At 34.6% G+C, this 23,960-nt stretch overlaps 1 protein-coding gene across 1 annotated transcript in view; it reads left to right on the top strand.

Moving 5' to 3' along the window:
- Nucleotides 1-23,960, top strand: part of LOC145691728 (phospholipid-transporting ATPase ABCA3-like) — a 229,436-nt gene that overhangs the window by 13,386 nt on the left and 192,090 nt on the right. Inside the window, exons 3-4 of the mRNA XM_081767060.1 lie at nt 16,216-16,395; nt 20,327-20,505. Coding sequence (XP_081623186.1) covers nt 16,216-16,395; nt 20,327-20,505 — 359 coding nt within the window. The remainder of the gene's footprint in view (nt 1-16,215; nt 16,396-20,326; nt 20,506-23,960) is intronic.

Genomic DNA, 23,960 nt, shown 5'->3' with positions numbered 1-23,960 from the left:
TACAGCAATCCCAGATGGTTGGTGTGATAAGTCGACTTAAGTCTCGTGGGCGTCGTGGGTGAATTTCACGAACAGCGTGTCGGACTTATTTACGTACTCACAGTGACGACGATAAAATATAAATTCACCGAGTTCAACGTAAACTATTCATTTTCATACTTCGACTCTTCTCGGTAATTGTAAATGTATATGTTTGTAATCTTAGAATGCAACTGCGCTCCGAAGTTACTCCGTCTCAATTTCTGTCTGAATCCCTCTGTCTGAATCACCGAATTCACTCTGAATCTCTCTCGAGACCTTCCATCCTTGGTTTTTTGTCGACATCCTCAAGTCTGGAATCTGCCTTCTCACCATGACGTCTGATTCGTGTTCTCTTTCTGTTCCAAAAAACTTCTCAGTTTCCTTATTGCTGTACAGCGATTGCAATCCCTAGAATGCCTGTGTCCGCGATACTTGGCAACTCTGACATACCCGAAATTGAGTCTGCACTAACAAACATTCTACAAATTTAATGACATTAGATTTCTGTAATTCTTTCCAGTAATACATAATTTAGATTTTGTTCTTATTTTTAACAATTAGAATAATCTGCCAAATTGTAGTTTCCTGAATGTCAATGTTATACAAACGTTTCATAAATTAAATGCAATGTCCAGCTTTTATGTAATCTGTTTTGCTGTTCGTTTATTTCTTAACTCTGATTTGCTGAATGCCATTTAATAAATTAATATCTGAAAATTATTTGTACATGAAAAGATAAAATCAAAAATAGAAAATTAAATATATATAGGTTTAACTGCAATATGCTTTTTAAAAAGTGTTCTATAATTCCCACTGTTATTGTATTTTTCCTGGATCTACAACATATATGGATTTAAACTGATATATTCCCTGTTTTGAAATAGAGTTTAATATATTTGCCACTACTATCGACTCTATTCTTAATCCTAAAATAGTCTTAGCTCCATCAGTAACGTTTCTGTTTCTTGACGTCATGTATCAACAGCTAAAAACAGGGCCGTGATTACTAGAATTAGACTACTTAGTTCTGGTGCGAACTATCCCTGCTAAGATTCCAGCTTCCTCCAAAAAGGAGTTTGGAGGAGAAGTTGCACGGTATTTGCCTCGACTTCCCTGTTTCCTTTCAGTTCACAAAATGCATCATTATTATCCATCTGGGAAGTTAATAACAATAAAATAATTTCAATGGTATTGAATTTCACACTAAAAAATTGGTACCAACAATATGTCTTATCATATAGTACTTAAAAACATTTTTTCCAAAATTGCCAACAATGGAAAGCATTTCCACTACTGTTATGTTGGTTTTATTGTCATTCAATATGTACACTCATGTCCAAAATTATTGTCACATGTCTGTAAATATGTTTTTTTATGAATATAATTTAGTAACGAATTCGCCCGGTATTTCTTATAATGTTAGTATATGTATAATCGGCAAAGACATGTATGTGGCAAATTTTATGTTAAAAGAGCAGTAAATAAGAACAATAAAACGAAAATAAAACTTTCTTGTCCATTTAGAAACATTTTGTTTTACTCATTCTAGTTTTCATATTTATAATTCTTTTCCTATGAAATATACCACAAATATACATTTCCGGATTATACACGTAATATCAATATTAAAAGTACCCTGCAAAATCGTTTTCAATTACATTCTTACAAGAAGAGAGTTTTATAGATGCGACAATAATTGTGGACATGACTCCACATAAAATGTAAGAAACTTACATTAATATATTGTCAATTTATATTCCAATTTATTCATTAATCAAGTTTTTTTAAACTTTGGTACAAAATGTTGAAATGTTCATGTTGTACAAATTATTATTAATCACAGGTGGAACGATAATGGAGGGAAAAATGGAAATTTGTTTCTAATATTTGGGATTCACAAAATGAAATTAATAGTGTATATATTATTTGGTACACATTTATTAATTTGTTATGAAAGAGAGAATCATAAAATAATATAGTTTTCTGGAGATCTATATTTGGATACTTCTAAAGAAGTCGAACTGTATAGGTACTCTTCTTTAGCGGTATCCAAGTATAGATCTCCACAAAACTATATTATTTTATAGCTTCACGATAACTCCTACCATATTTGCTAAGAAAAAGGTGATAATTGAGTTTGCATTGAAGAAAAGTAAATGGTTGATGCACATACGTTTATATCTGTCTCAGCATTTGTTATATATTTGTTCTCCGATGGTGATGTAAATCTCTAAATAGTTGTACACACAAAGTTTCAGTAGATTACATTTATTTAATATTTATTAAAATGACGGTTTTAAATGTTAAGTTACCTATTAAGGTGTGATATTTCGCTAGAGTGTATTCATTACGGACAGCACAGATCCTTGTATCCCGTCTTTCGTGGTTAGGGGTAAGAATGAGTGATCATTCGGTTAAAATATCGGACATTATTTATGTTTGGTTTTTGCTTTATTAACACCACTAATGTATGTTTTATGCATCAGTGGGTTAGCTGTTTTTGGCCGTGCCATGAGTATTGTCTAATCTGTTTAGTATCTACTTTTTTGGAAGCTGTCTGACTTACATTTGATTCTTAATCTGGAATTAGGTATACAAAAGTGTACATCTTTCACCTTATGGTCTTCCATCAGCTACCATGTACATACATTTGTCTTAAGAGCAGTTTGTACTGCGTATTTAACAGTGTTAACCGCATATAAATTGGATACACCTATATGATACCATTTTCTGGCATTCCTGCAGGCATATATACAATTTGAATTATACCGTGTTTTTCATAAGCTTGTACTCGAAGTATTCATTTTTCCATCAATACGTTTCATCCTTTGTGTCCCTAACTGGATACTTCATCACATATATACATATATGCAATGATAACATTTTGAACAAGAGACTCCTACCTAATATGGTGTGGCACCACTTATCGCTTACTGGCAGCTATCAGCCGTGGCATTGACTCTATGCGGCAGCTGAAGTATTTTTGTGGCAGCTCAATCCATATTTCCTCCAAAGTCTCCCACAGTACCTGCAGGTTGGTGGGAAGAGTTTCCACAGCCCAAAAGCGTCGTTTTCTGGCGTCCCAGATGTGTTCGATAGGATTGAGGTCTAGTGACTGTGATGTCCAGGGAAGTGTTGCCGCATCAGAGTTTTGCCCATTAAACCAGTTTGCTACCATCCTAGAGCGGTGGACCGGCTCATTGTCCTGCTAAAAGATAAGGTCACTTTCACAATATTGCAGCCAACCTAATGACAGACCATATCCATCGAGAAGATCCCAGTAGCTTTCACCTGTGAGGGACCGTGCCAAACGTATTAGAGGACCCATTTTAGTTCACCGAAACATACGTCAGATGAGAATACCAACACCACCAGTCTTCATAGTTCACTGCTGGGACGATGGATTCATTGCCTCGTGCGGTTGGCGAAGCACTCCATCGGCATATACTAATATGAAACGTGACTCATCCGTCCAGGAATCCTTTTCCCACATTTCATCTGTCCAGTGGCGGTGTTTCTTGGCCCATGCTAGACATTGTTTCCTATGCTATGTTGTAACAGCGGGTACTCGGGTGGGCCTATGGCTTCTGTCACCATGGCGAGTAGGTGGTAGTAAATTGTGTAGCTCTTAACAAGGCGTTGTTGTCTTGCATTGAACCTCTCCGCGATTTGATGCACGGTTGTCAGTCTATCGGCTTTACAATGTGAGGCAGTTGCCACCTACCTGTGTCGTCGATACGCCCTTTACAACGCCAGTCTGCCCGTGCGGGTGAGCTTTTACCGGAAGTCAGGTACTCACAATACACCCTTGAGAAAATTGCCTTTCAAAATCCGAGTGCCGCAGCTACTTCCGAAATCGAGGCACCAAGTCGTCTAGCCATTAGGTTTTGATCACGTTCAAAAGCACCCAGGTCTTTCGTTTTGCCTATCACACACTGTAGTGAAACATATATCGAGAGAGAGGAAGGACACGGCATCAGTACTCGTGCGATGCGTCTCATTCATGTGCGGTTTCTGAAACTGTCCTCCTGTCTGTAATTCAACTAGTATTCAGTGTATATATTAATGATACAAGTGTAGGTTTAAACGGACAACTTACATACTCATCGAAAACGATTTGTTGCTGATTTCAGGCACATGTTACAGCCTTGCATGCTTTATTTTCATAGTTCCCCACTTTCTGCCGGTCTAACAACTTACTATATGATGCAATATGTTATTGTCATCTCTTGTAACTCGTACACTAAATGTTCTGAGCAAAAGGTAATTATATCATGACATGAGTTGTTTAGCCAACTCAAATTTAACACTTTAAAAATAGAAATAGAGTTCGAAGTTTCGAAGGTCAAAGCTAAAGGATTTTGATAGGACAGGAAAATTCTACAAACATTTGCCTGCCCAGAGGGTGACCTTCTATTGACATACTCTCAGCATGTTACAATCCACCCTCTAAATTTTGGAGGTTAGGCAAATTTTGAGGTGACAGTTTAAGACAAAAATCTCCGGCTTAGAAACAACACAAATAATATAACTTTCGTAAAGAAAGTGATCCCAAATAAAAGAAGTGTTAGTTAAGAAATTCATCGTTACCGTCCAAAGAAATAAGTTCAGAACGTATCATTCTTTTAGCTTGAGTAAAATACGCGTATACTGACGAGAGTTGGGGCGACTTTTAGGAACGGAGGTAAAGGGAACAATCTCTATCTTTATTTCATAAGAAATGCATATACAAGAAAGAGTGAAAACAACATAGAAATTATTTTATATCGGAGAGTACAGATAAAATTAAGTTGTACTAAAAGAAACGAAAATTTGAAATATAGTTTTAACTTGATGTGGTAAAGAAAATTTACTGCCAAGGACATCAAATGAATAACAACCAGAGTTTTACAAAATTTCAGTTCAACCCGATACATGCTTAAACTTATTATTATTGTTCTTATTGTCAGTGTATAATAACATTGGTCCTAATGACACTCTTACCGCGGTTTTTAAGGTTTCGTATATCCACTTTCAATGACAAAACCAAAATAAAAATTACTAAAGAAAATATCTCTAGAATCTTACAGTAACTCTAAAAAAACATTGTACATAAAAGATGTTAAACATTTAGATAATAAACCCATATGGCAGTCAAGTTTGAAAGACGTATGCATAGTCTTTTCTGCACTCAAAGTATGTCAGCAAAACACAAACACATTAAGTTACATGACAGGCGAGAAACGCAACACACGTTCATTCACATAATTATGAAAAAAACAAAGAACTGAGAAGGTCAACGAATGGTGATTAAAAGGTGTAAATATCACAAAAATAAAAAAAAAATGCAACCTTTAAAATGTAAGAATTACGTTCATATGTTAATGAGATAACTGGAAACAATTGAAAGGTGGAAGAAAATCATGACGAAGAATGAAGAAACAAAAATAAAATCCCACTCCGTATATTTATATTGGAAATATATGAATAAGTGTCTCAATATAAAAAAGCTAAGATGATGTTGATTACAATAATCAGATGTAACCTCCATGCAGTGGCAAAATAGTTTCAATTTATATCCATAGTGAGAAAAGATAGGACAAACACACAAGTATTTTGATTTAAGGAAGGAAAGAATTGAGAGATACTTGGTTCCGCAATGTAAGAAGTAATGGAAAGGATTAAGCCTATTTCAATGGTTATAAAAGTCTTTAACGAAATCAATCCTATTGGATTTCACATAAAACTTAGTTTTATAACAAAATGTACATAGAAATACATAATTTCTTCTCATGTATTTTTTTTCAAGATGTTGTTAATTCTCTGAAGCATCGAGATACACCGACAGTGTAATATGTAGAAACAAATCCACCCTTAAATGTAGGGAAAGTTTATGTCTTATTATATATAATGACCTTTTCAAAATCTTCATATCGATTCAATATGCGACATACATGCTTACTATATATACTATACGTATTTAAATAAAATATGTATGTCTATGAATGAAGGGTGGTTGAGTAAAAAAGGTTATTTAAAGAACACAGTATTAGTAAGCATATTAACAGAAATACAAAATGATTCAAAATTATGTGATAGAAATGAATAATACAATTATTCATCATTATCACACTTGTATCATAAGATGAATCTTAAAATCGATAACTTCTTGACTACTCAAACCATGAAGTATCAGGTGGATTAATTTGAAGGTATATTTCTTTCTTACTTGTCATGACAGAATCAATAATTCACGTGTTCACTGTCACTGTCCACTTTTCAAATGATTTTCTTTTAAGGTACCGAAAAGTAAAGATCTCAAAATAAAGTATTTGAATGTAAGTAAAATGAAATGAAAAAAGGAAGAGATGTTTCTCCAAAGTTAAAGATCAGCTTTAAAGAAAGGTATTTCAGGTGAAATACATGGAAGGATGTTAATATGAATGCACTTTTTCTTTCTTTGTAACGAGTGGTAAACTTAGAATTGCAAATCAAATTCATAGTTCTTTGGTAATGGTATTGCCAATATTGTTACAAACTTTATTTTCAATTATGTTAAAAATCATGAACGGTCAATCGTGCATTAAGAAACAACACTTCTTTGCACTGCATTATACGGAAATGGTTTTGTCTCCTTCGCCCAGTGGGAAGTAAATGAGAAGTAGTTCCTGATATATTTCCTAGTTCTCGTTGTAATAAATACAGAAAATAGTTCATTGAAATTTTTTTCTGGTCTTCCAAAAGGTCCACCAAACTAAAAGTATTTCAAAAAATGTTTTCCTGTCCAACAGTGCAAAGTGGGTGGTATATTCCTGAAGAAAATGTAACTCTTCAGAGGCAACAGAAGGGAAAAATGTTAGCAAATTGATTCTTCAGCATAAAGTCAAGGAAATTATTGTAATAGTTCTCCTAAATCTTATTGTTTGCATCTGTTGTTCCATAAGTGAATAAAACAATATTTGTTTAGAGATTATATCCAGATTCAATTTTAACTTGTCTAACTTTCAAATAAGATACTTTTTTACAATTTTTCTAAAATTCATTTCCGACAACATTTTCAAAACTTAAATATGCACCACCGGTAGGACAAGTAATGATTCGTTGGAATTATTGTTATTTTCCTTTTATTGTATTTGCTTTGCTTTGTTTTTATTAACAGAAATTTTCAAACAAGAATTTCAAAATAAGACTTTAGAATAAAATGTCAAATAAAATTTCTATAAACTGAAAAACTTCAAATAAAAATAAGGAAAACCATATGTAAAGTACATTGGTATACAAAAATTGTTAGATATTTTTCAGCACCTACGAAAACTTTCAGTTTCCAGTATCAACTCATCTTTTGAGAAAACTTGCACTGTTATGCAGAAATATATATTGAGAAAGATGTTTCGCTATTCGCAATTAACAATTATAATTTGTCTGGTTTTAAAGTATTCCGTTAATAAAATATATGGGTTCTATCTATTCTACTACACTGGTGACTTTATACTGTGAATTGTGACTACTAATGTAAGGTTGAAACTGTTAATTGCACAAGTCAGATTGTATTTAATATAATGTTTAACCAGAACGTGAGACTATTATTAGTGCCTGTATATCCTAAGATTTGAAATAAAAATCTATCAACACTTCAGATTGCATAGAAAAATATATTGTTTCACCAGTCACCTTAACTACCAATTGTAATTACAAATTCTAACTTTTAATGTGTGAAACTGCTCTCTTGTATATCAACAGAGTTTTTAATTATCTATAAACGATTCAATTTCAAAATTTGAATACGTGAAATGTAATATATGAAATAACAGGTTAAATAATTCAAATGTTAACTATGTAAATGTGACGTGAAAATAACTTCAATATAATTGCCTGGGTGGGACTCAAATTTTCATAAATGTGTACGAAAGAAAGTTAAAAAAAAATAATCAGCAATTTCCTTAATCTGTGAGTTGTGGCTAAGGTTCTAAGTGAGAAGATGTACATGTTGCATCAATCAATGAGAACAAAATTTTAAACAATAATTTTTATAATGTTTTAATTAGAAATTTTAATAAATATTTGCACATAATTTGAAATAAAATTATAAATATACTTTCAGTGACCAAACATATTTGAAACCAAAAAAATTAAATTCAATTCTTACGGATTCAATTAAATTCAATTACATTCAATTCAAAAAATAATCAAAATATTAAATAAAAATCAAACCAAATTTTGAGACTAAAATTTAAAAGAAATTATACGCAATAATTTTATGCAAGAAGTAAAAGTAAAATTGATAGTGATGTAAAATGTTTTCTAACTAAAAATGTTTTAAGCCGGGAGAGCTCGCGCAATTTTTTAACGACAGAACGCGCACATTCTGTTAAAAGAGTGGGTATTCTCTGCAAGATAAAAGGTATCAAGTACTTTCATATCAACACTTTAAATAAAAAACCTTAATATATTTTTTGCTGCGGAGAATACTCACCAGAGTTAAATTGTGATCGAGTAGAAGCGCTTCTGCAAGAGATACGCACGTGTACTAGTTGTCGGTTAATAACTATTAGAAATGTGCTACACCACTTTTTCAGATCTACTCCTGGAGCTGGTATCAACTTGAAAAGGGCCATTTGGCTGCTTAGTACTGCATAATTTCATGTTGTATCGGTAAAACGTACGGGATACTGGTAGATTGAATATTTATACTTATGTGCCATAGATCCCATAGATCCCTCAGATTGGTACGGTTACATTTCAAAAGACCACACAAATAAAGAAGACCAATGAGAGCATTCATATAAAAAGAAGACCAATGAGAGAACTTAGCTGTGGCATATCTAGATCTTCAGTATCTTCTTCTGTAGAAAATTACTTTCTATTTCTGTGAATCCAAATATTGGTATATTGTACTATCTTCGCAATAACATCTGCTGTTAAACATAAATTGCAGGATTTCAATGAAGTCTCAACATTTTGATCTTGTTGAATGGGTCCCGGTAAATGTGTTACAATGTTTTACACAAGCAGGAAAAGATATTACAATGTTGTCACGCGAGAACTAGCCCTGAGTCGGAACGACCGAAAACAAACAATACAATTCTCTAATTGTCGTAGAGGCAGTGAACAATGTTTACTTGATAATGCAAGGTGCAAAGATCAAATTTAGAATTTTTAAAGAAAATGGAGGTTTAAAGAAAATGTAAAATTTAGAATAAAAAAACAATAAAAGTGAACTTGAATTTTAATAGTGGCTACAAATAGTCATGTTCCAAGTACGAACAGGCATAAATTAATCAGATTTTATCAAAGTCAACTTTCTGCGAAAGACCATAGACTACGTGTGACGTCTAGAAAACCTAGTATAACATTCACGTTGTATATCAATTGGTTTTGACTGTAATTTGTTCAGGTTCAAAGTCCTAAATTTATAAGGATTTGAATATTTGATATAAAATATTTAAATTCAACGTCAGAACACGTCAATGAGATTTTAAAAAATGCATCAGATTTGAATACATAAATTACAATATATGACATCACAACCCATAAGCCAATTTACAAATGTTTTGACGCCTTGTTCGCGAGTGTAACTATCCAGATATATAGAATCCTTGACAAGATTTATTTATTGTTAATATTTTTAACTTAAAATTTGAGGTGGATTAATTGTTCCTTTTTAATTTTTAGTTCAGCTTCTCTTTCAGTAGCGAGGCTATGTGAGACACGGATTTAGAGTTTATCCTTTAGATTCATTTGGGATTTTTCTACGTTATTACATTTGTGGGTTGATTTTGAACCCTCGACCTTTTCCTTGGTTCTTCGAACATTGTTTTGCAATTCTTGTTTGAAATCTACTGCTAGGACCATAGTCAATATTTTCACTCAATTTTTTCTTAATTGATTTCCCATTTAGGTGCAAGGGCTCCATCTTTGCATTAACAATAAGCAAGTACTCTACATAAATTTCATAAATATTAAATCTCGCTTATACTTTGAAGAAATATAACTTTATTATACATTATTCGTAACAAATTGCAATTGTTGCTAACTTTGATATACATCGCAATATCTATAAAACAGGTGAACTCTTCATCTTTTGTGTACAAGGGTTTCAAACTTGTCACTCCCATATCCGCGTACAATGTCATTCCTATTCCTCTAAAATAAGTTCTGCAAAATTTCACTGTTTGTGTGAGCACTCATCTTTCACCAGACTATTTAGACCACACAACAATAACTTATCAGATTAGAGGCAGTAGTTAGATATCAGTTATCTGACATAATAAAAATATCCCAGCAATTAGACAACCATCAGGCCTTTTTCTTACACTTCTTCTTCTTCTTCTTCTTTATTTTCTCTTTTTCTTTTTTTGTTCGTGTTCTTGCGCTTATAAAAAACGGTGTAGTAACTATCTAAACTTAAATATAAAACCTTGTACAAAATTCCACCAAAACAAACAACAAAATTTATGAAACGGTCAAATTAACGCCCCAAATGAAAATACGTAGTACATGTAATAACTACATTCCTACACCGTTATTATAAATAAAATTATTAAATAAATATAAAATAAGAATACAGAACAACCTACTGCAAGATATCAGAAAGAACCAGTAAGATTTAAAGAAAAAACTCACGCTTAAAATACCAAAAGAAATACCCGAGGGGTCAATTTGACCCCCGAAATGTATCTAAAGGTTAACGTGCAAAGTAAACAACGAGCTTGCGCTGGGAATCGAACCTTGGTCTTCAACGCCAGAAGCGCGTACACTAACCGCTCAACCACGAGGGAGCTGAGGTGGTTATCTGTATCTAAGTCAAATTTAAAATAACTTGAACCAATGGCCCATTCTCTTATGAAAGAAAATAAGTTCCCATGCTTATATCTATAATCGTAGGATATAATAGTATCATTTATATGAGGTCAAAATCCGTTAGATTTGAATTTAGGTTATATTTGACCCAAATAAGGTACATTTTCCCCAATACCTTGATTCACAAAAAGTGTATACCCCAGTTTAAGAAACCAATTACCAAGTTCATTTTTGACAGTTCTTAAATTTCAAGCTGAGTCAAATATACCTCTTTCAAATTTTCAAGGGATGATACCATGCCTTATCCAAGAGAAGCACATGTTGCAAGTTCTGCAGTTTCGTTTGATCTTAATCGAATCTGATCTTAATGGAACAGAAAATTTATCTGAATGCACAATCATTAGCAATACTCTTCTGTTATCTGTGGGTCACTTTTCGCAACTGAGAAGCTTCCATTTAGCCTGGTCTGTATCAATTTTTTTTTGTCACAACCTATCAGTTTCGTGATTGTATTCTGTATAAGTATACATCAGCTGTAAGCACTTTTACTCTTCCTGCTCTTTCCTGCCACCATATCTTCTAGCACGTACCTCATGATACAATTGCTTCTCAGTCAATCTTTCAATGAGTTCCTATTCTTTTCAATTTCATATAAAATTAAACCTTTCTACCCCACAATTTTTACTGTACTTAATTTTGTTTTTCGCTCGATCGAGCTAGTTTCTTGATTATTTTCCACATCCACATTTTGAAAACTTCCAGTCATTTTTTATTTTTTGGTAATGTACATGTTTCTACAACATAAAGTATAATTTCCACACGAAGCATTTTATGAAGCTTTTTGTCACCTTTATATTCAATGACCTACAAAGTGTACTTTCGTTATTCCTAAACACTTTCTTCCCCATCCCTATACTTATACTAGACGTCTCCGTCCTGTATAATTTCTTCGCCATTCCTTTGCAAATATATATATATATAATTTTCACATTTCATATCATTACTAAGAATACTTTTTAGGTGTCAAAAACTAATAACGTCTGCTAATTCCCCCTCCCACTTTTGTATCGACTCCAACCGCTTTAATCCAACCCCATTTACTTTTGGTTTTATAATATTTGTATTCATCTCTGATCTTGGAGCAATACATTCAAAATTCGACATTTTGGTAATTGGGTATCAGAAAAAAATACTAATTGTTATTTACTATGTTCTTGGCGCGTTTGTATTATTGAAGAATAGGAGTTTAACCATGTATATTTAGACTGGTATGGTTTTGCCTCTTAGAAAATATTTACCAATTTCTACTGTACGATTCCCAAATTAAGGTTGGTCAACATTCATTAATAACGAAATGAAAGAGAGGTGCATCAAAATAAGTGCATTCAATGAAAGGAAGTGGACCAAAGCATCTATCCATACAACCCTATTTTATAGTAAAGATTTATAAAAGAGGATAATTAATTCAGAATCCAGTTCTTGACGAACAAATGGTAAAATACAAATTAATTATGTATATGTTTGACAATTTTGCTCCATAGAAAGGGATAAGCATTAGCAACGTCATTTATAGATGTATATATTTGAGTGATATAGGTCATTTACCAATATTTCGTTTTCAACAATGCAAATTTACGAGGTGATCCTTTTTACTACTCCCAAAAGTTAAGAGATTACATTCTACGAAAGATTATAGGTTCCTGTACTAATCCATATAAACATATAACGAGATAAAGAAGCATCAAAGAGGATATACTGATCAAGCTCGTGCAATTTAGAATTTTTGGCAAAATTTTCCCATCAAAAGGGTAAGATTTACATACTGAACTTAAGGAGGTATATTCTACGATTGTATCCTTCTGTGTCATTTTTTTTATTAGGAGTTCTTCGAAAGTTTAAGGATTTTTTTTCTTATGTACCTCTCCCAAAACTTGAATATCGGTACCACTGTCGAACTCAAGAAGCATGTTGCCCATTATGGCATTGTGCCACATGGTTAGGTCACGCGACTTTTTTAGTATTTCAGAGCCTAGTCCGATTAACTACTGCGTAAATATGTTTGATATGTTAAGTTGTGAATACTTGTCAAATAGTAAAGGAGAACGACTTGTAAAGTCGCAAATAAAGATTTAAAACAAGAGATGCGAGTGATTATAATTGTTGGTGCGGCACATGTACAAGACTGGAGAAAGCTAGTACAGTATGTTCAAACTGAACACTATATTTATATTCCATATCCGGATAATAACATTGTGCATTTTACTAGAATAGAAAATGTGAGAGAACGAAGCCGCCGTCTTAACACTTGACGTGATACCATCATAATATTTCAATATAACTGACGTTGTGTCGTCGGTAGCACGACATGAAACATAAACTTACTTGCACTGTTGTGTAGTCTGTAAACACTTCAGGAAACGTATACATGTAAAAAAAAAAAAAAAACTCGGAAATAAGATCTCCAGTGAAGTAGACTCCGTCAATTCTAATCTTGGTAGAAACGGGACATAACGGAAGACGTGCTGTGACCGACGCAGGTTTAAAATTTATTGGAGGACTAAGACATATACTAATTACATCAAAATATTAATCCGGAACACGAACATCGAAGATTCCCGTAGATGCGTGTATTCGTTTGCCATGATTAAATGATTCAAACCTCCTTTAAGTTTATTTGGAGAGTAAATAATTGGAGTGACGTAAAACTCTTCTCTTCCATGTTCTGGCTACACTAAGACATATTTTCAGAATACGCGAACAGTGCAATAGAGCAAATGACATAAATGAAGCACCGTATACACCTACTGTCAGGTGACTACCTAGAATGGTCCAAACTAGACACTGTCAATCTCAAAAGCATACATAATTTTTGATCTTCGTTGAAGGAATGAGTGTTCAAAGTTAAAAACCGTAACGATTTAGTTGCAAAATACACCAAAACTCGTGCAAATAACTCTAGAAATGACATCTTCAGATAAGAGATCATCATTATCATGAAGAACAAAAACAAAACCATTGAAACATATTAACAGAATAGCAAGTCAAACGAAACAGACGGAAAAGAAAACACTTTGTGGAAGATCAGCTGCAACTAATAACACATACCCTATGTGATCAATAGTATCCGCACACCTGGCGGAAAATGACTTAAAAATGGCGGAGATCTCCGTCGGTACTGCTGTAATTCAATATGGTGTTGGCCCACCCTTAGTCTTGATGTCAGCTTCCACTCTCACAGGCATACTTTCAATCAGATGCTGGAAGATTTCTTGGGGTATGGCAGCCTATTCCTGACGGACTGCTGAACTGAGGAGAGGTATCGATGTACGTCAGTGAAGCCTGGCACGAAGGCGGAGTTCCAAAAGATCCGAAAGGTATTCTATAGGAAGCAAGTTAGTATTCTGTGCAAGCCAGTCCATTACTGGGATGTTATGGTAGTGTAACCATTCCGCCATAGGCCGTGCACTATGAACATGTGCTCGATCGTGTTGAAAGATTCAATCGCCATCCGCGAATTGCTCTTCAACAATGGGAAGAAAGAACGTGCTTAAACAATCAATGTGAGCCTGCGCTGTGGGAATGCCACGCAAAGCAACAAGAGTTGCAAGAAAAACTCGATCACAACATAACACAACCACCTCCGAATTTTATTGTTGGCAGTACACACGCTGACAGATGACGTTCCCCGGGTATTCACCATACCCACATTCTGCCATCGGATCGCCACATTGTGTAAGGTGATTCGAGACTCCACACAGCGTTTTTCCACTGTTCAATCGTCGATTGTTTACCCTCCTTACACCAACCGAGGCGTCATTTGGAATTTACCTGCGTGATGCGTGGCTTATGAGCAGCCGCTCGATCATGAAATCAAAGTTTTCTCACCTCACACATAACTGTCATAGTACTTGCAGTGGATCCTGATGCAGTTTGGAATTCCTGTGCGATGGTCTGGATAGATGTCTGCCTATTACACTTTACGATCCTCTCCAACTGTCGGCGGTCTCTGTTAGTGAACAGACGAGGTCGGCCTGTACGCTTTTCTGCTGTGCGCGTCCCTTCACGTTTCCACCTCTCTATCACATCAGACACAGTAGACCTAGAGATGTTTAGGAGTGTGGAAATGTCGTTTACAGACTTCTGACACAAGTGACACCCAATCACCTGACCACGTTGAAAGTCCGTGTGTTTCGCGGAGCGCCCTATTCTGCTTTCTCACGATGTCTAATGACTAATCAGGTCGCTGATAATGAGCTCTTGGCAGTAGGTGGTAGAAAAATGCAGCTAATATGAAAAGTGTATGTTTTTTGGAGTGTCCGGATACTTTTGATCTCATAGTGTATATACTATAGCTCTAGGCAATTACACATTTCGTGTTTGATTCTTTTGCTGCAACGCAAGTCACTCGATCATTTGCTATAACAACTTCACTCAAAAGCAAAATAATTTCTCTCTAACTAGCATTGAACACGACATTGTCCGTCTTTACTCTTTCGAAATAAATTGTACTTAGACAGAAGTTTCATTCGGTTCGTCCCAGAACACTTTTGGAGTTAATTCCAAAACCATTAGCTATTTCCAGTTTATACTTCACCATACCCAAGCAGTTCTTTAAATTATGCTTATTGGAACAATATGGAATGATTCGTATTTGATATTACGAATGAAATCGTACAAATGAATGGTGTTTGAAGCACAAAACGAAGGCTAATTAACCACAATAGATTGAATAATCAAACCTAGATGCATGTCAATCAATATCAACGCATATCAGTGTTGCATAGCTTCTTTTGGTAAGGAAATTATCTATCTTGCATGTTCATAACGTTCAGATGTTAAATATGTTTTATATCTTACCCTTTTCTACTGACTTGAAATTACTATTAATCAATTACATGAGATATACGTAAAATTTTAATTACGAGATTTAATCATATAGGCATAGGAACTAATGAAAAAACTCAAAAAATCTTTTTTTTTTTTCAAGAATCGGAAATATGTTGTTACTAAGAAAGTAAATACAGTTCCAAAAGTAGGAAATACAGTTTATAAATTAGAAATATATTGTTTATGTATCTTCACAAAGAATTTTCACAACAAACATTTATGATATCAATCCCTAATTAACTAACGTATATAATAATACCGCACTTTATAGGAAACAGAGGAAGCTATGGCTCAGTGGTAGTGTTTGCATGTGGTGTGCGGGATCCCTGCTTTTATCCCAACTCGTCCAAAATGGGCTTTGTGGCGACAAGTGCTGCATTAGTGTTTTTTCTTGGTGTTCTTCAATTTCCTTCCACTTTTTATATCCCACCATTTTATTTAGTTATCATCACCGCCTCGTTTAGCCGACACATCATAACTGTGGGACGTAAAGTTAGCAAATCTCATTTCTTTTCTTTCAATTTACAGGAAACATCGCTCTAATGGTATCTATGATTGTTTGGATACTTGCTGTACACGCAGCCGCTGTGTATAACATTGGTGAATATCACAAATGGTCTGTATTCGAGAAAATGGTAGCAGCTTTTACGCCATACAACGTTTTGTATCTGGCTTTCCCTAAAATAACTGTTGCTTGGGAATTAGAAGGTATTTGCAAATTGTTCTCTTTATTTAAACAAATCGCAACAATACTTTAAGTAAGTAACAACAAATCGACATGATTTTCTACTACTTGATAGTTATCATTTAAGTGCGGATAATTAGTGATGAATAAATATTATAATTTGACATGTGATAATACCATCCCTCTAGTTTGATCTAGCGACTAGCATGCAATCTGAGATTCACGGCAGAGGAAACCCCAGGCAAATTAATTTCACAAACAGTCCCTTTTATTTATAGCACGTCTCCTATACCTAAAGGGGTATAACAGTGGAGCATTAAATTAAAATAAGCATTTACTTCTTTTGGTTATATGAGCAAAGCTTGCATCAGTAACCGCAAGTACAATATACACTATGCTGTCCACTCTTCAGTCAACTCATATCAGCAAAATGGCACATAACTAACACTTGAAAACAACAACAATCAGTATAAAAACATTTATTACACATATTGTATCGTTCGCGTATAGATGTAGGAGGCAATTGATTAACTGCCGATCAGATACTTAGCATTCCACAAATACTACAAAAGAATCATAAATAGAATGCCCCGGAAATGCAGTTATTTATTGATTGCAGAAATACCTACTGCTCGTTTAGGACAGAAACATTATAAAACATTCTCAGAGAGTTTGGAATACCGAAAAAACTACCTAGATTTATTACGATATGTTTAAATGAATCTCGAAATAATGTCTAATTAGGAAAATTCTTGTCCACGAGCTTTCACGACCATAATGGCCTGATACGTTGTCGCCATTTTTATTCAACTATGGTTTGGATTAAACTATAAATAAAACAGAAGATAGCAACCAGGTTCTAGAGTTGACTGGTATTCACCGGCATATGGCGTTTGCTAACGATGTAAATATACTAGGGAACGATAGCAGAACAATATAAAAGAAATGTAGACGTCTTATTATATGCTTGCAGGGATAAACTTATGTGTTTAAAACTAATTAGAGAGGAAACTAAATACATGAAGGTTCTTCCGGATGGTAGTATTACAAATTATGAATGCGTGAAATATCAAGTAATGCTTCAGCCAAAGGGGTTACTTTTAATAATATATAATTAATGTTAATTTTCAAAAAAAAAAAAAAAAACAAACAAACAAACGTATCTACTAAGAAATTAAATGTCGATTAAAATAAGGGAATTGTTTTTATTATCTGATTCATTTTTTTGTCGCCGCGAAATCTGTTGAAGTATTTCAATCTGAAACTACATAAAATAATAATCATGCTTGTTGTACCGTACAGTTGCGAAACATGGTCGCTTATTTTAAGGGGAAAACTCACACTGACAGTATTTAAGAAAGACAAATATTTAAACCAAAGAGGAACGGTAATGGTGAATTGCGGATAGGAACAGTACAATTTATAGTGTCTACCAAACATTAATAGAGTCATCAAGTTTTGGAGGCTTATGTGGGCAGGTTGTTTAGCAAAAATATATTTAAGTAGGAAAGTTTTCTACCTTTAATAAAAAACGTAATCGGAAAAGGACCTTTCTAAAGATCGAAGCGCAGATGGGAGGACAATATTAAGACGCTCCTCGCACAAATAAGAATAAAAAGGCTATCCAGGTGGCTAAGAACGGAGTGAATGGAAAGCTATTGCAGAAATGGCATTGAAAATTTGCATTCTATAGGCCATATTGTGAGTTAAATGGCAAAATGTCGCAAGGAGAACCTGATGTCTCTGTTATTTTGAAATGTGCATTGGTAGAAATCAACTATTACTGTCATTGTTGATAGAACAAAATTGGGAAGATACAGAAACATTATGTTTCTTTGTTTCTTGAAACAGATTCCCATCCGTGTAGCCTCATCGTCGTGGAGGGGGTAGAACAGAGAGCAGCTTCATTTTTCTTGCATGCGTCACAATTCATTGCATGTTCCGGCATGACCTCTTAGTCTCGAATACTGGTACAGAACTCGCTTGGCTTTTGTAGTAATCTTGGGAAGTGCCTCATCCGTGGACGTCTTTCTACATGTGGGGTAGAGGTGCACTCTTGCCTGCATGCAATTGTGTGCGCCCAGTGTTTGTGTTGTCCGGTGTACGAGTTTTTGAATATGTTAAAAATATAAAGCCGAAATAGAAGAGTAAAAAACGATAAATATCTGCGAGTTCTTTTCTCTTGTAGGCTTGGTGGAAGTCTATCATTTTCGTTCAAATGGTTTTCTTTTTGTTTTAATTCAAGTTTTTTCGAGAACGCGTTTTCGTAAACAGGAATGGTTTTGTTCCATCCCCTTTCTCCTTAAGCACCCGCTTGATTCTGCTGTGAGTGGGTGCTTATGGGATATACAGGGGAGTAGCGTAAACTCTTCTCGCAAGCTTCTGTGTGTGAAGTTGCCGCTTCCAAACATATTTGAATTTATAAATGTGTGTTTAATGACTTTCTATTGGTAATAATCACTTTATATTTGGATCTCAGCTTACCACCTCGTTAAAATCCCAAAACAAGCGAAAACGAGACAATCTCTCGAATTGTAGATAGGGTGGAAAAGATATTTAACGCCACACCTGCAGTCCGATATCTTGTAATCAATGATAAACATGCTGATAATGCCAATGCTGAAGGTAACTGTTGTAGTGCTATTAAAGGCTTGCCCAATCCTCATAAGTAAAGTCATTACTTATAATACCGGACTGGTTAAAGATATCAAGAAATTGTATAATAGTACTTTTTTGGTGTAGCCGTTAGATAAGCAATAAGCACTAAAGATACTCAAATTGACCTCCATTGGAACAGTAAACGTGTCGGTAAAACCACATCATCTATTGAACGTCAAATTACCTGACCAAACTTTAACTACCATAATCTATCCTAACGAACACCTACTATTCAGTTTTTAATACGATTTCGTATAGCAAGCATTTTACTTAATATTCAACTCAGTGTATATATTCCGTGTTATACCATAATTGTGAAAATATGTCATAACATACCGATACGAGTAACTGGGTAATGGCATATCGAGTTTCGTAATAAAAGTAAACAGTAAATGTTGTATTAGTAAGCTTATTAGTGTGCTTGATTGTTATAACAATAAAAACAACAAAAATGGAGAACCGTTTTTACTCTAAAATATTTTCGTATAAATATTTTTAAACAAACAAATTTTCGGAGTAAGTGTCTTATGGTTTAAAGGTTTAAAGTATTTTCGCAAGTTAGGAGCTACATTCTGATTGAAAAATTCCAAAAATTCATTTGCTCAATTTTTTTTATATCCAACTAAAATCATTTGGTCTATAGTAAATAACTGAAGGAAAATATGTTCTAAACATACATTCAATGAATACTATGAATTATATTATCTAAGTTAGTGTTTAAAAAATGCAGATACTATGGAGAAATTTCTTCCCCAAAACTTAAAATATAAAAACCAATATTATAACAACATAACAAGTCAGAAAGTTAACTGGGAAACAATAAAAATGGACCATTATTAAGTCTTGACACTGTGATTTCTGAGTTAAAAAATTGCAATTATAGTGAGGGATTTCTTAGACCAAATGCTCTGAATGTCATGTAACCAGATTTTGGAGCATCATCACACTTGTGAACCACAACCGTAAATAAAATGAAACTGCCACCGATTGAAGGCCTGTGTATGTATGAATATCTGAGATACAAAACATGGGTACCCAAATCTACTGTGGACCGTAGAACCTGAAGAGGTATATGATAAACGAAACAGGCTACATTCAACATATTCAATTTCTTTCATGTGTATTTGTAAACAATTTCAACAATTAATATTGAGCACTGTCATCTTAACTAAGTGTCAACTGAAGTATATAATATTTTTATTCCTTCAATAATATTTAATTGCATTGCTCATTTCTAAAAATATTTACTATGATATTTCATTGTTTTGAAACGAATATAGAACTTTCCTTTTCTAGGTATTGGCGCTAAGTGGTCCAACATGTTTAAAGCCTCTACATTTGAGAACCTTCCAATGGGATTAGCAATTTTGATGTTCTTTGTTAATATGATTCTATATGGTTTCCTTGCATTTTATTTCAGTAACGTATTTCCAGGAAAGTATGGACTAGCTAAACCGTGGAATTTTTTATGCTTAGTAAGATTATTTTTACATTTTTCATTTCTTAGTGTCTCCTTTTATAAATAAGTATCACTATAGTAATACAGTTGATTACAATACCATTGTTGAATATTTCGTTTTCGTAATTAAATTTTATCATTTGAATCGAGCATTTGCATGACGCTGTAAACACTAAGTATTGGGGAGCTTTGCTCTCATCTTTTATTCAATGTGTACTATTTACATTTCAATATTTTTGACAATTTTGTTATTTGTCACAATTTTAATATACTGTTATTCAATTTCAATTTTCATGCACCGCTTATTTTTCCTTATTTCATCAACAGTGTAAAAAACAAATTAAAACAGTCTATTTCGGCCATTTTGTTACGAACCATCTTAATACATCATCTTTTTCAAACAACTTTCATTTAAAAGAAAATTAATGAAACAGTCCACAGTGCTCTAAGGCCGAGTCTTCCTTTATATAAATCTCCAGTAATGTAGGTAACTGGAACTGGAATCGAGCATTTCACAAGTTTTTACCTACCTTAGAAAGATTCAATATAGATGACCTACGTGACACGGCAGATATCTTGTCGATTTCGTCTCATTCTCGAATCAATATATATCTTTTAAAGGCAGCATAGTTTTCTGCTATCCGCTCTCGCAGATCGGTGAGATATCGTGGCTGTGATGAAACAAAGACACGGTCTTTCGCAAATTACTCCATAAAGAGAAGCTAGATGATGCCATATTTACACTTCTGAGGCTATTTCAACAACGCTCTGGGAGATGTTTATACAGTCACAATCTCATGTCGTTATGGAAGCATGATGGAGTACCATTCTGTTACAAAATGTAGTCTTCGAGATCTTCAATTTGTGATATTAACTTCATCTGGAGAGTGTCAGGTTAGTAATGTCCCGTTATACTTCTTTGTACAAAAAAGTAAGATAACTCTTCGATCTGCACATTATATCAAAGTCTTTCATCTTTGGAGTATCTCTGCCATGCTAACTGACCTGCACAGGTATTCTGAACCCTCAGATTAGAACATGATATCTGTTGACTTTGCCATTGATATGGAAGGACGCCTTATTAGTGAAAAATATCCTGTCCATAAAATCATCAATTTCCAGGAATCCCAACGTGTCTGCTGGAGAGAGTGCGAACTTTATTTGTCATTTTAGTGAGTGCTCCCACTAATTGCAATTTGTAAGCTTTAAATTTCAAATGATTACGGAGAACATTCCAGACTCTTGAGCGGGGCAATGCTCACTCACGGCTCGCTTTCTGAAATGATTTCGGGGTCTGGGTTCGGCTAATTGCTGAACACTATCCACTATACCCTCTGGATGCGATGGCTTTCCATAGGAAACCTCCATAAGTTATGTATGCCAACGATCAATGGACTTCATGTCAAGTAGATCGACCCTAAACCTTCACCGAAATTTTCCTTGAACAGTCATAACGTATCTTGACTTTGCGTATGTTGCCTTCTGTTGTTGTGTTGGCACCATATTCTTTAAAAGAAATATTTGTCTTGTAAACAGCGGGCATTTCAAGCAAAATTTGGAGTATCTAATAACAACCTTTGTCACTGACAACACTCTGCAAACTGGGCAACTGGGAAATAATGAAGAGTAGAATATAGTTACCGATATATATATGTATATAGGGTGTATCAGACCACCGGACCCAAGCATTTTTCACGGCTAGTACTGCATGTAGACATTTTAAACCAAACATTTTACTACCAAAACGTATACGAGGAATCAGAGGGTGATGCTTCCATGTCAAGTGCTGTAGCGGCAATACATCCACACGGAGTCAACTCCAAAATTTCAAATGGAAAGTAGTATCAATTTCGATTTCTTTGGAAGTATTATAGAAAAAGAAATAACATTTACAGGAAGCAATTTTCGTTTAATTCTATGGTTTGGCATCTACGTGTGTTATTTGTCGTTGAATTGCTACTATGAGACCACACCCTTCCCTGGCATTTTTTCGGCACGTAGTGCACGTAGACACATTAAATATCTCACAAGAAATATTCAAAGGTCTAGCACCTAAGATAGACATGCGAATTTGCAGCGAGACATTGTTGACTTCTCCTAACACTTTATTTGCACTTAGTCTATTACAGACATTGCGGATCTTTTCCATCATGCCCTCCCTTGTACTAGGACGCTCTTGGTAAACCAAATTCTTAGCACATTCCCGAAGAAAAAAATCGACTGGAGCCGGGTCCGCAGAACATGCTGGCCAGAAAACCGGGAATCCTCTTCCAATCCACCTGCTTGAGAATAAACGAGCAACAGTTTGTCTGACAATTCTTACAAAATGAGCAAGGCAACCATCTTGTTGTAGTCACGAGTTGCTAGTGGCACGTCTTCCAAGAGCTCACAAAGAACATCCGACAAAAACTTAGGGTACCCTACACCTGTTAAGGAACCATGGAAGAAATAGGGAACAATTATTTGGCCTGTTACTATACTTCACCAGGCATTTAGACTCCAGATATGTTGATTGCCAATTTAAAGTACCAAGTGAGAATTTTCTCTGGACCAATAGTGAGCGTTGAGTATGTTGATATCTTCATTACTCTAGAAGATCGCCTCATCCATCGTCAGACTGTACTGGTGAAAACATCGATTCGTCGCTCATCCACTGACGAAACTCCAGACGGAATTGGAAATGTTGTTCTCTGAGTGCAGATGAACACGGTAAGGAAATGGTGAACGGATACAAAAGCTTTGAAAACATGTTCAGATCTGCATCAGGAATCACAAAATTTCTAGTCTCGTAACAAGCCAAAAGGAGGTTGTAAGGGGACATTTTCGTCCCTAATTTCTGGTGGGAATTTTAATGGCGCAAAACTTTCTGTTTTGCACAAATTAGTACCTAACTGAAGAGTACAAAGCATTTTCCGAAAGTAAAAACATCAAGTTAAACATGTGAATCCTAGTTTACATTCTTCAGAGAAAAGTAGGAACCCTCGGACATTTTAACACATTGTGATACCTCTTGGTAATAAGATGTAAAATTATTTCAAAACAAGCCTGAAATATTTATTTGGAATGGAAATTCTATTGACAAGCCCAAGATAATGACATAAAGGCAAAAAGAATGAAATAAACAATGACAATAAAGATCGCCTCATTTGAGATATTTGGAATATTGGCGGGTACCACCATACACGTAAAATATTTGAAAAACATCATATTCTAGACTTAGAAGGAACAATAAGAACACCTGCCCACGAAGCTGATAGTAATAACGTGCGTAATGGATTAGATAGGTGTGTAGTTTTATCAGCCGAGCTACTGCAGAATTCACACTACACCCAGCCTTCATTGAGATTCTCACCACAAATGTTGCATTCAGTGCTGCTTTCCTGTTCGTCTGGTAGTATTTTCTCTTTGTCCGTGTATTAGGTCATTAGCTTCTTGCTACCTTCCTTTGACAGTTCGCGCTGAAGTCACTTT

The sequence above is a fragment of the Thermobia domestica genome, chromosome 8, assembly GCF_964235325.1.
Source record: "Thermobia domestica chromosome 8, izTheDome1.hap1.1, whole genome shotgun sequence".
Taxonomy (NCBI): domain Eukaryota; kingdom Metazoa; phylum Arthropoda; class Insecta; order Zygentoma; family Lepismatidae; genus Thermobia; species Thermobia domestica.
Note: the sequence above shows the minus strand (reverse complement) of the source record. Positions and strands in the feature narration are given on the sequence as shown.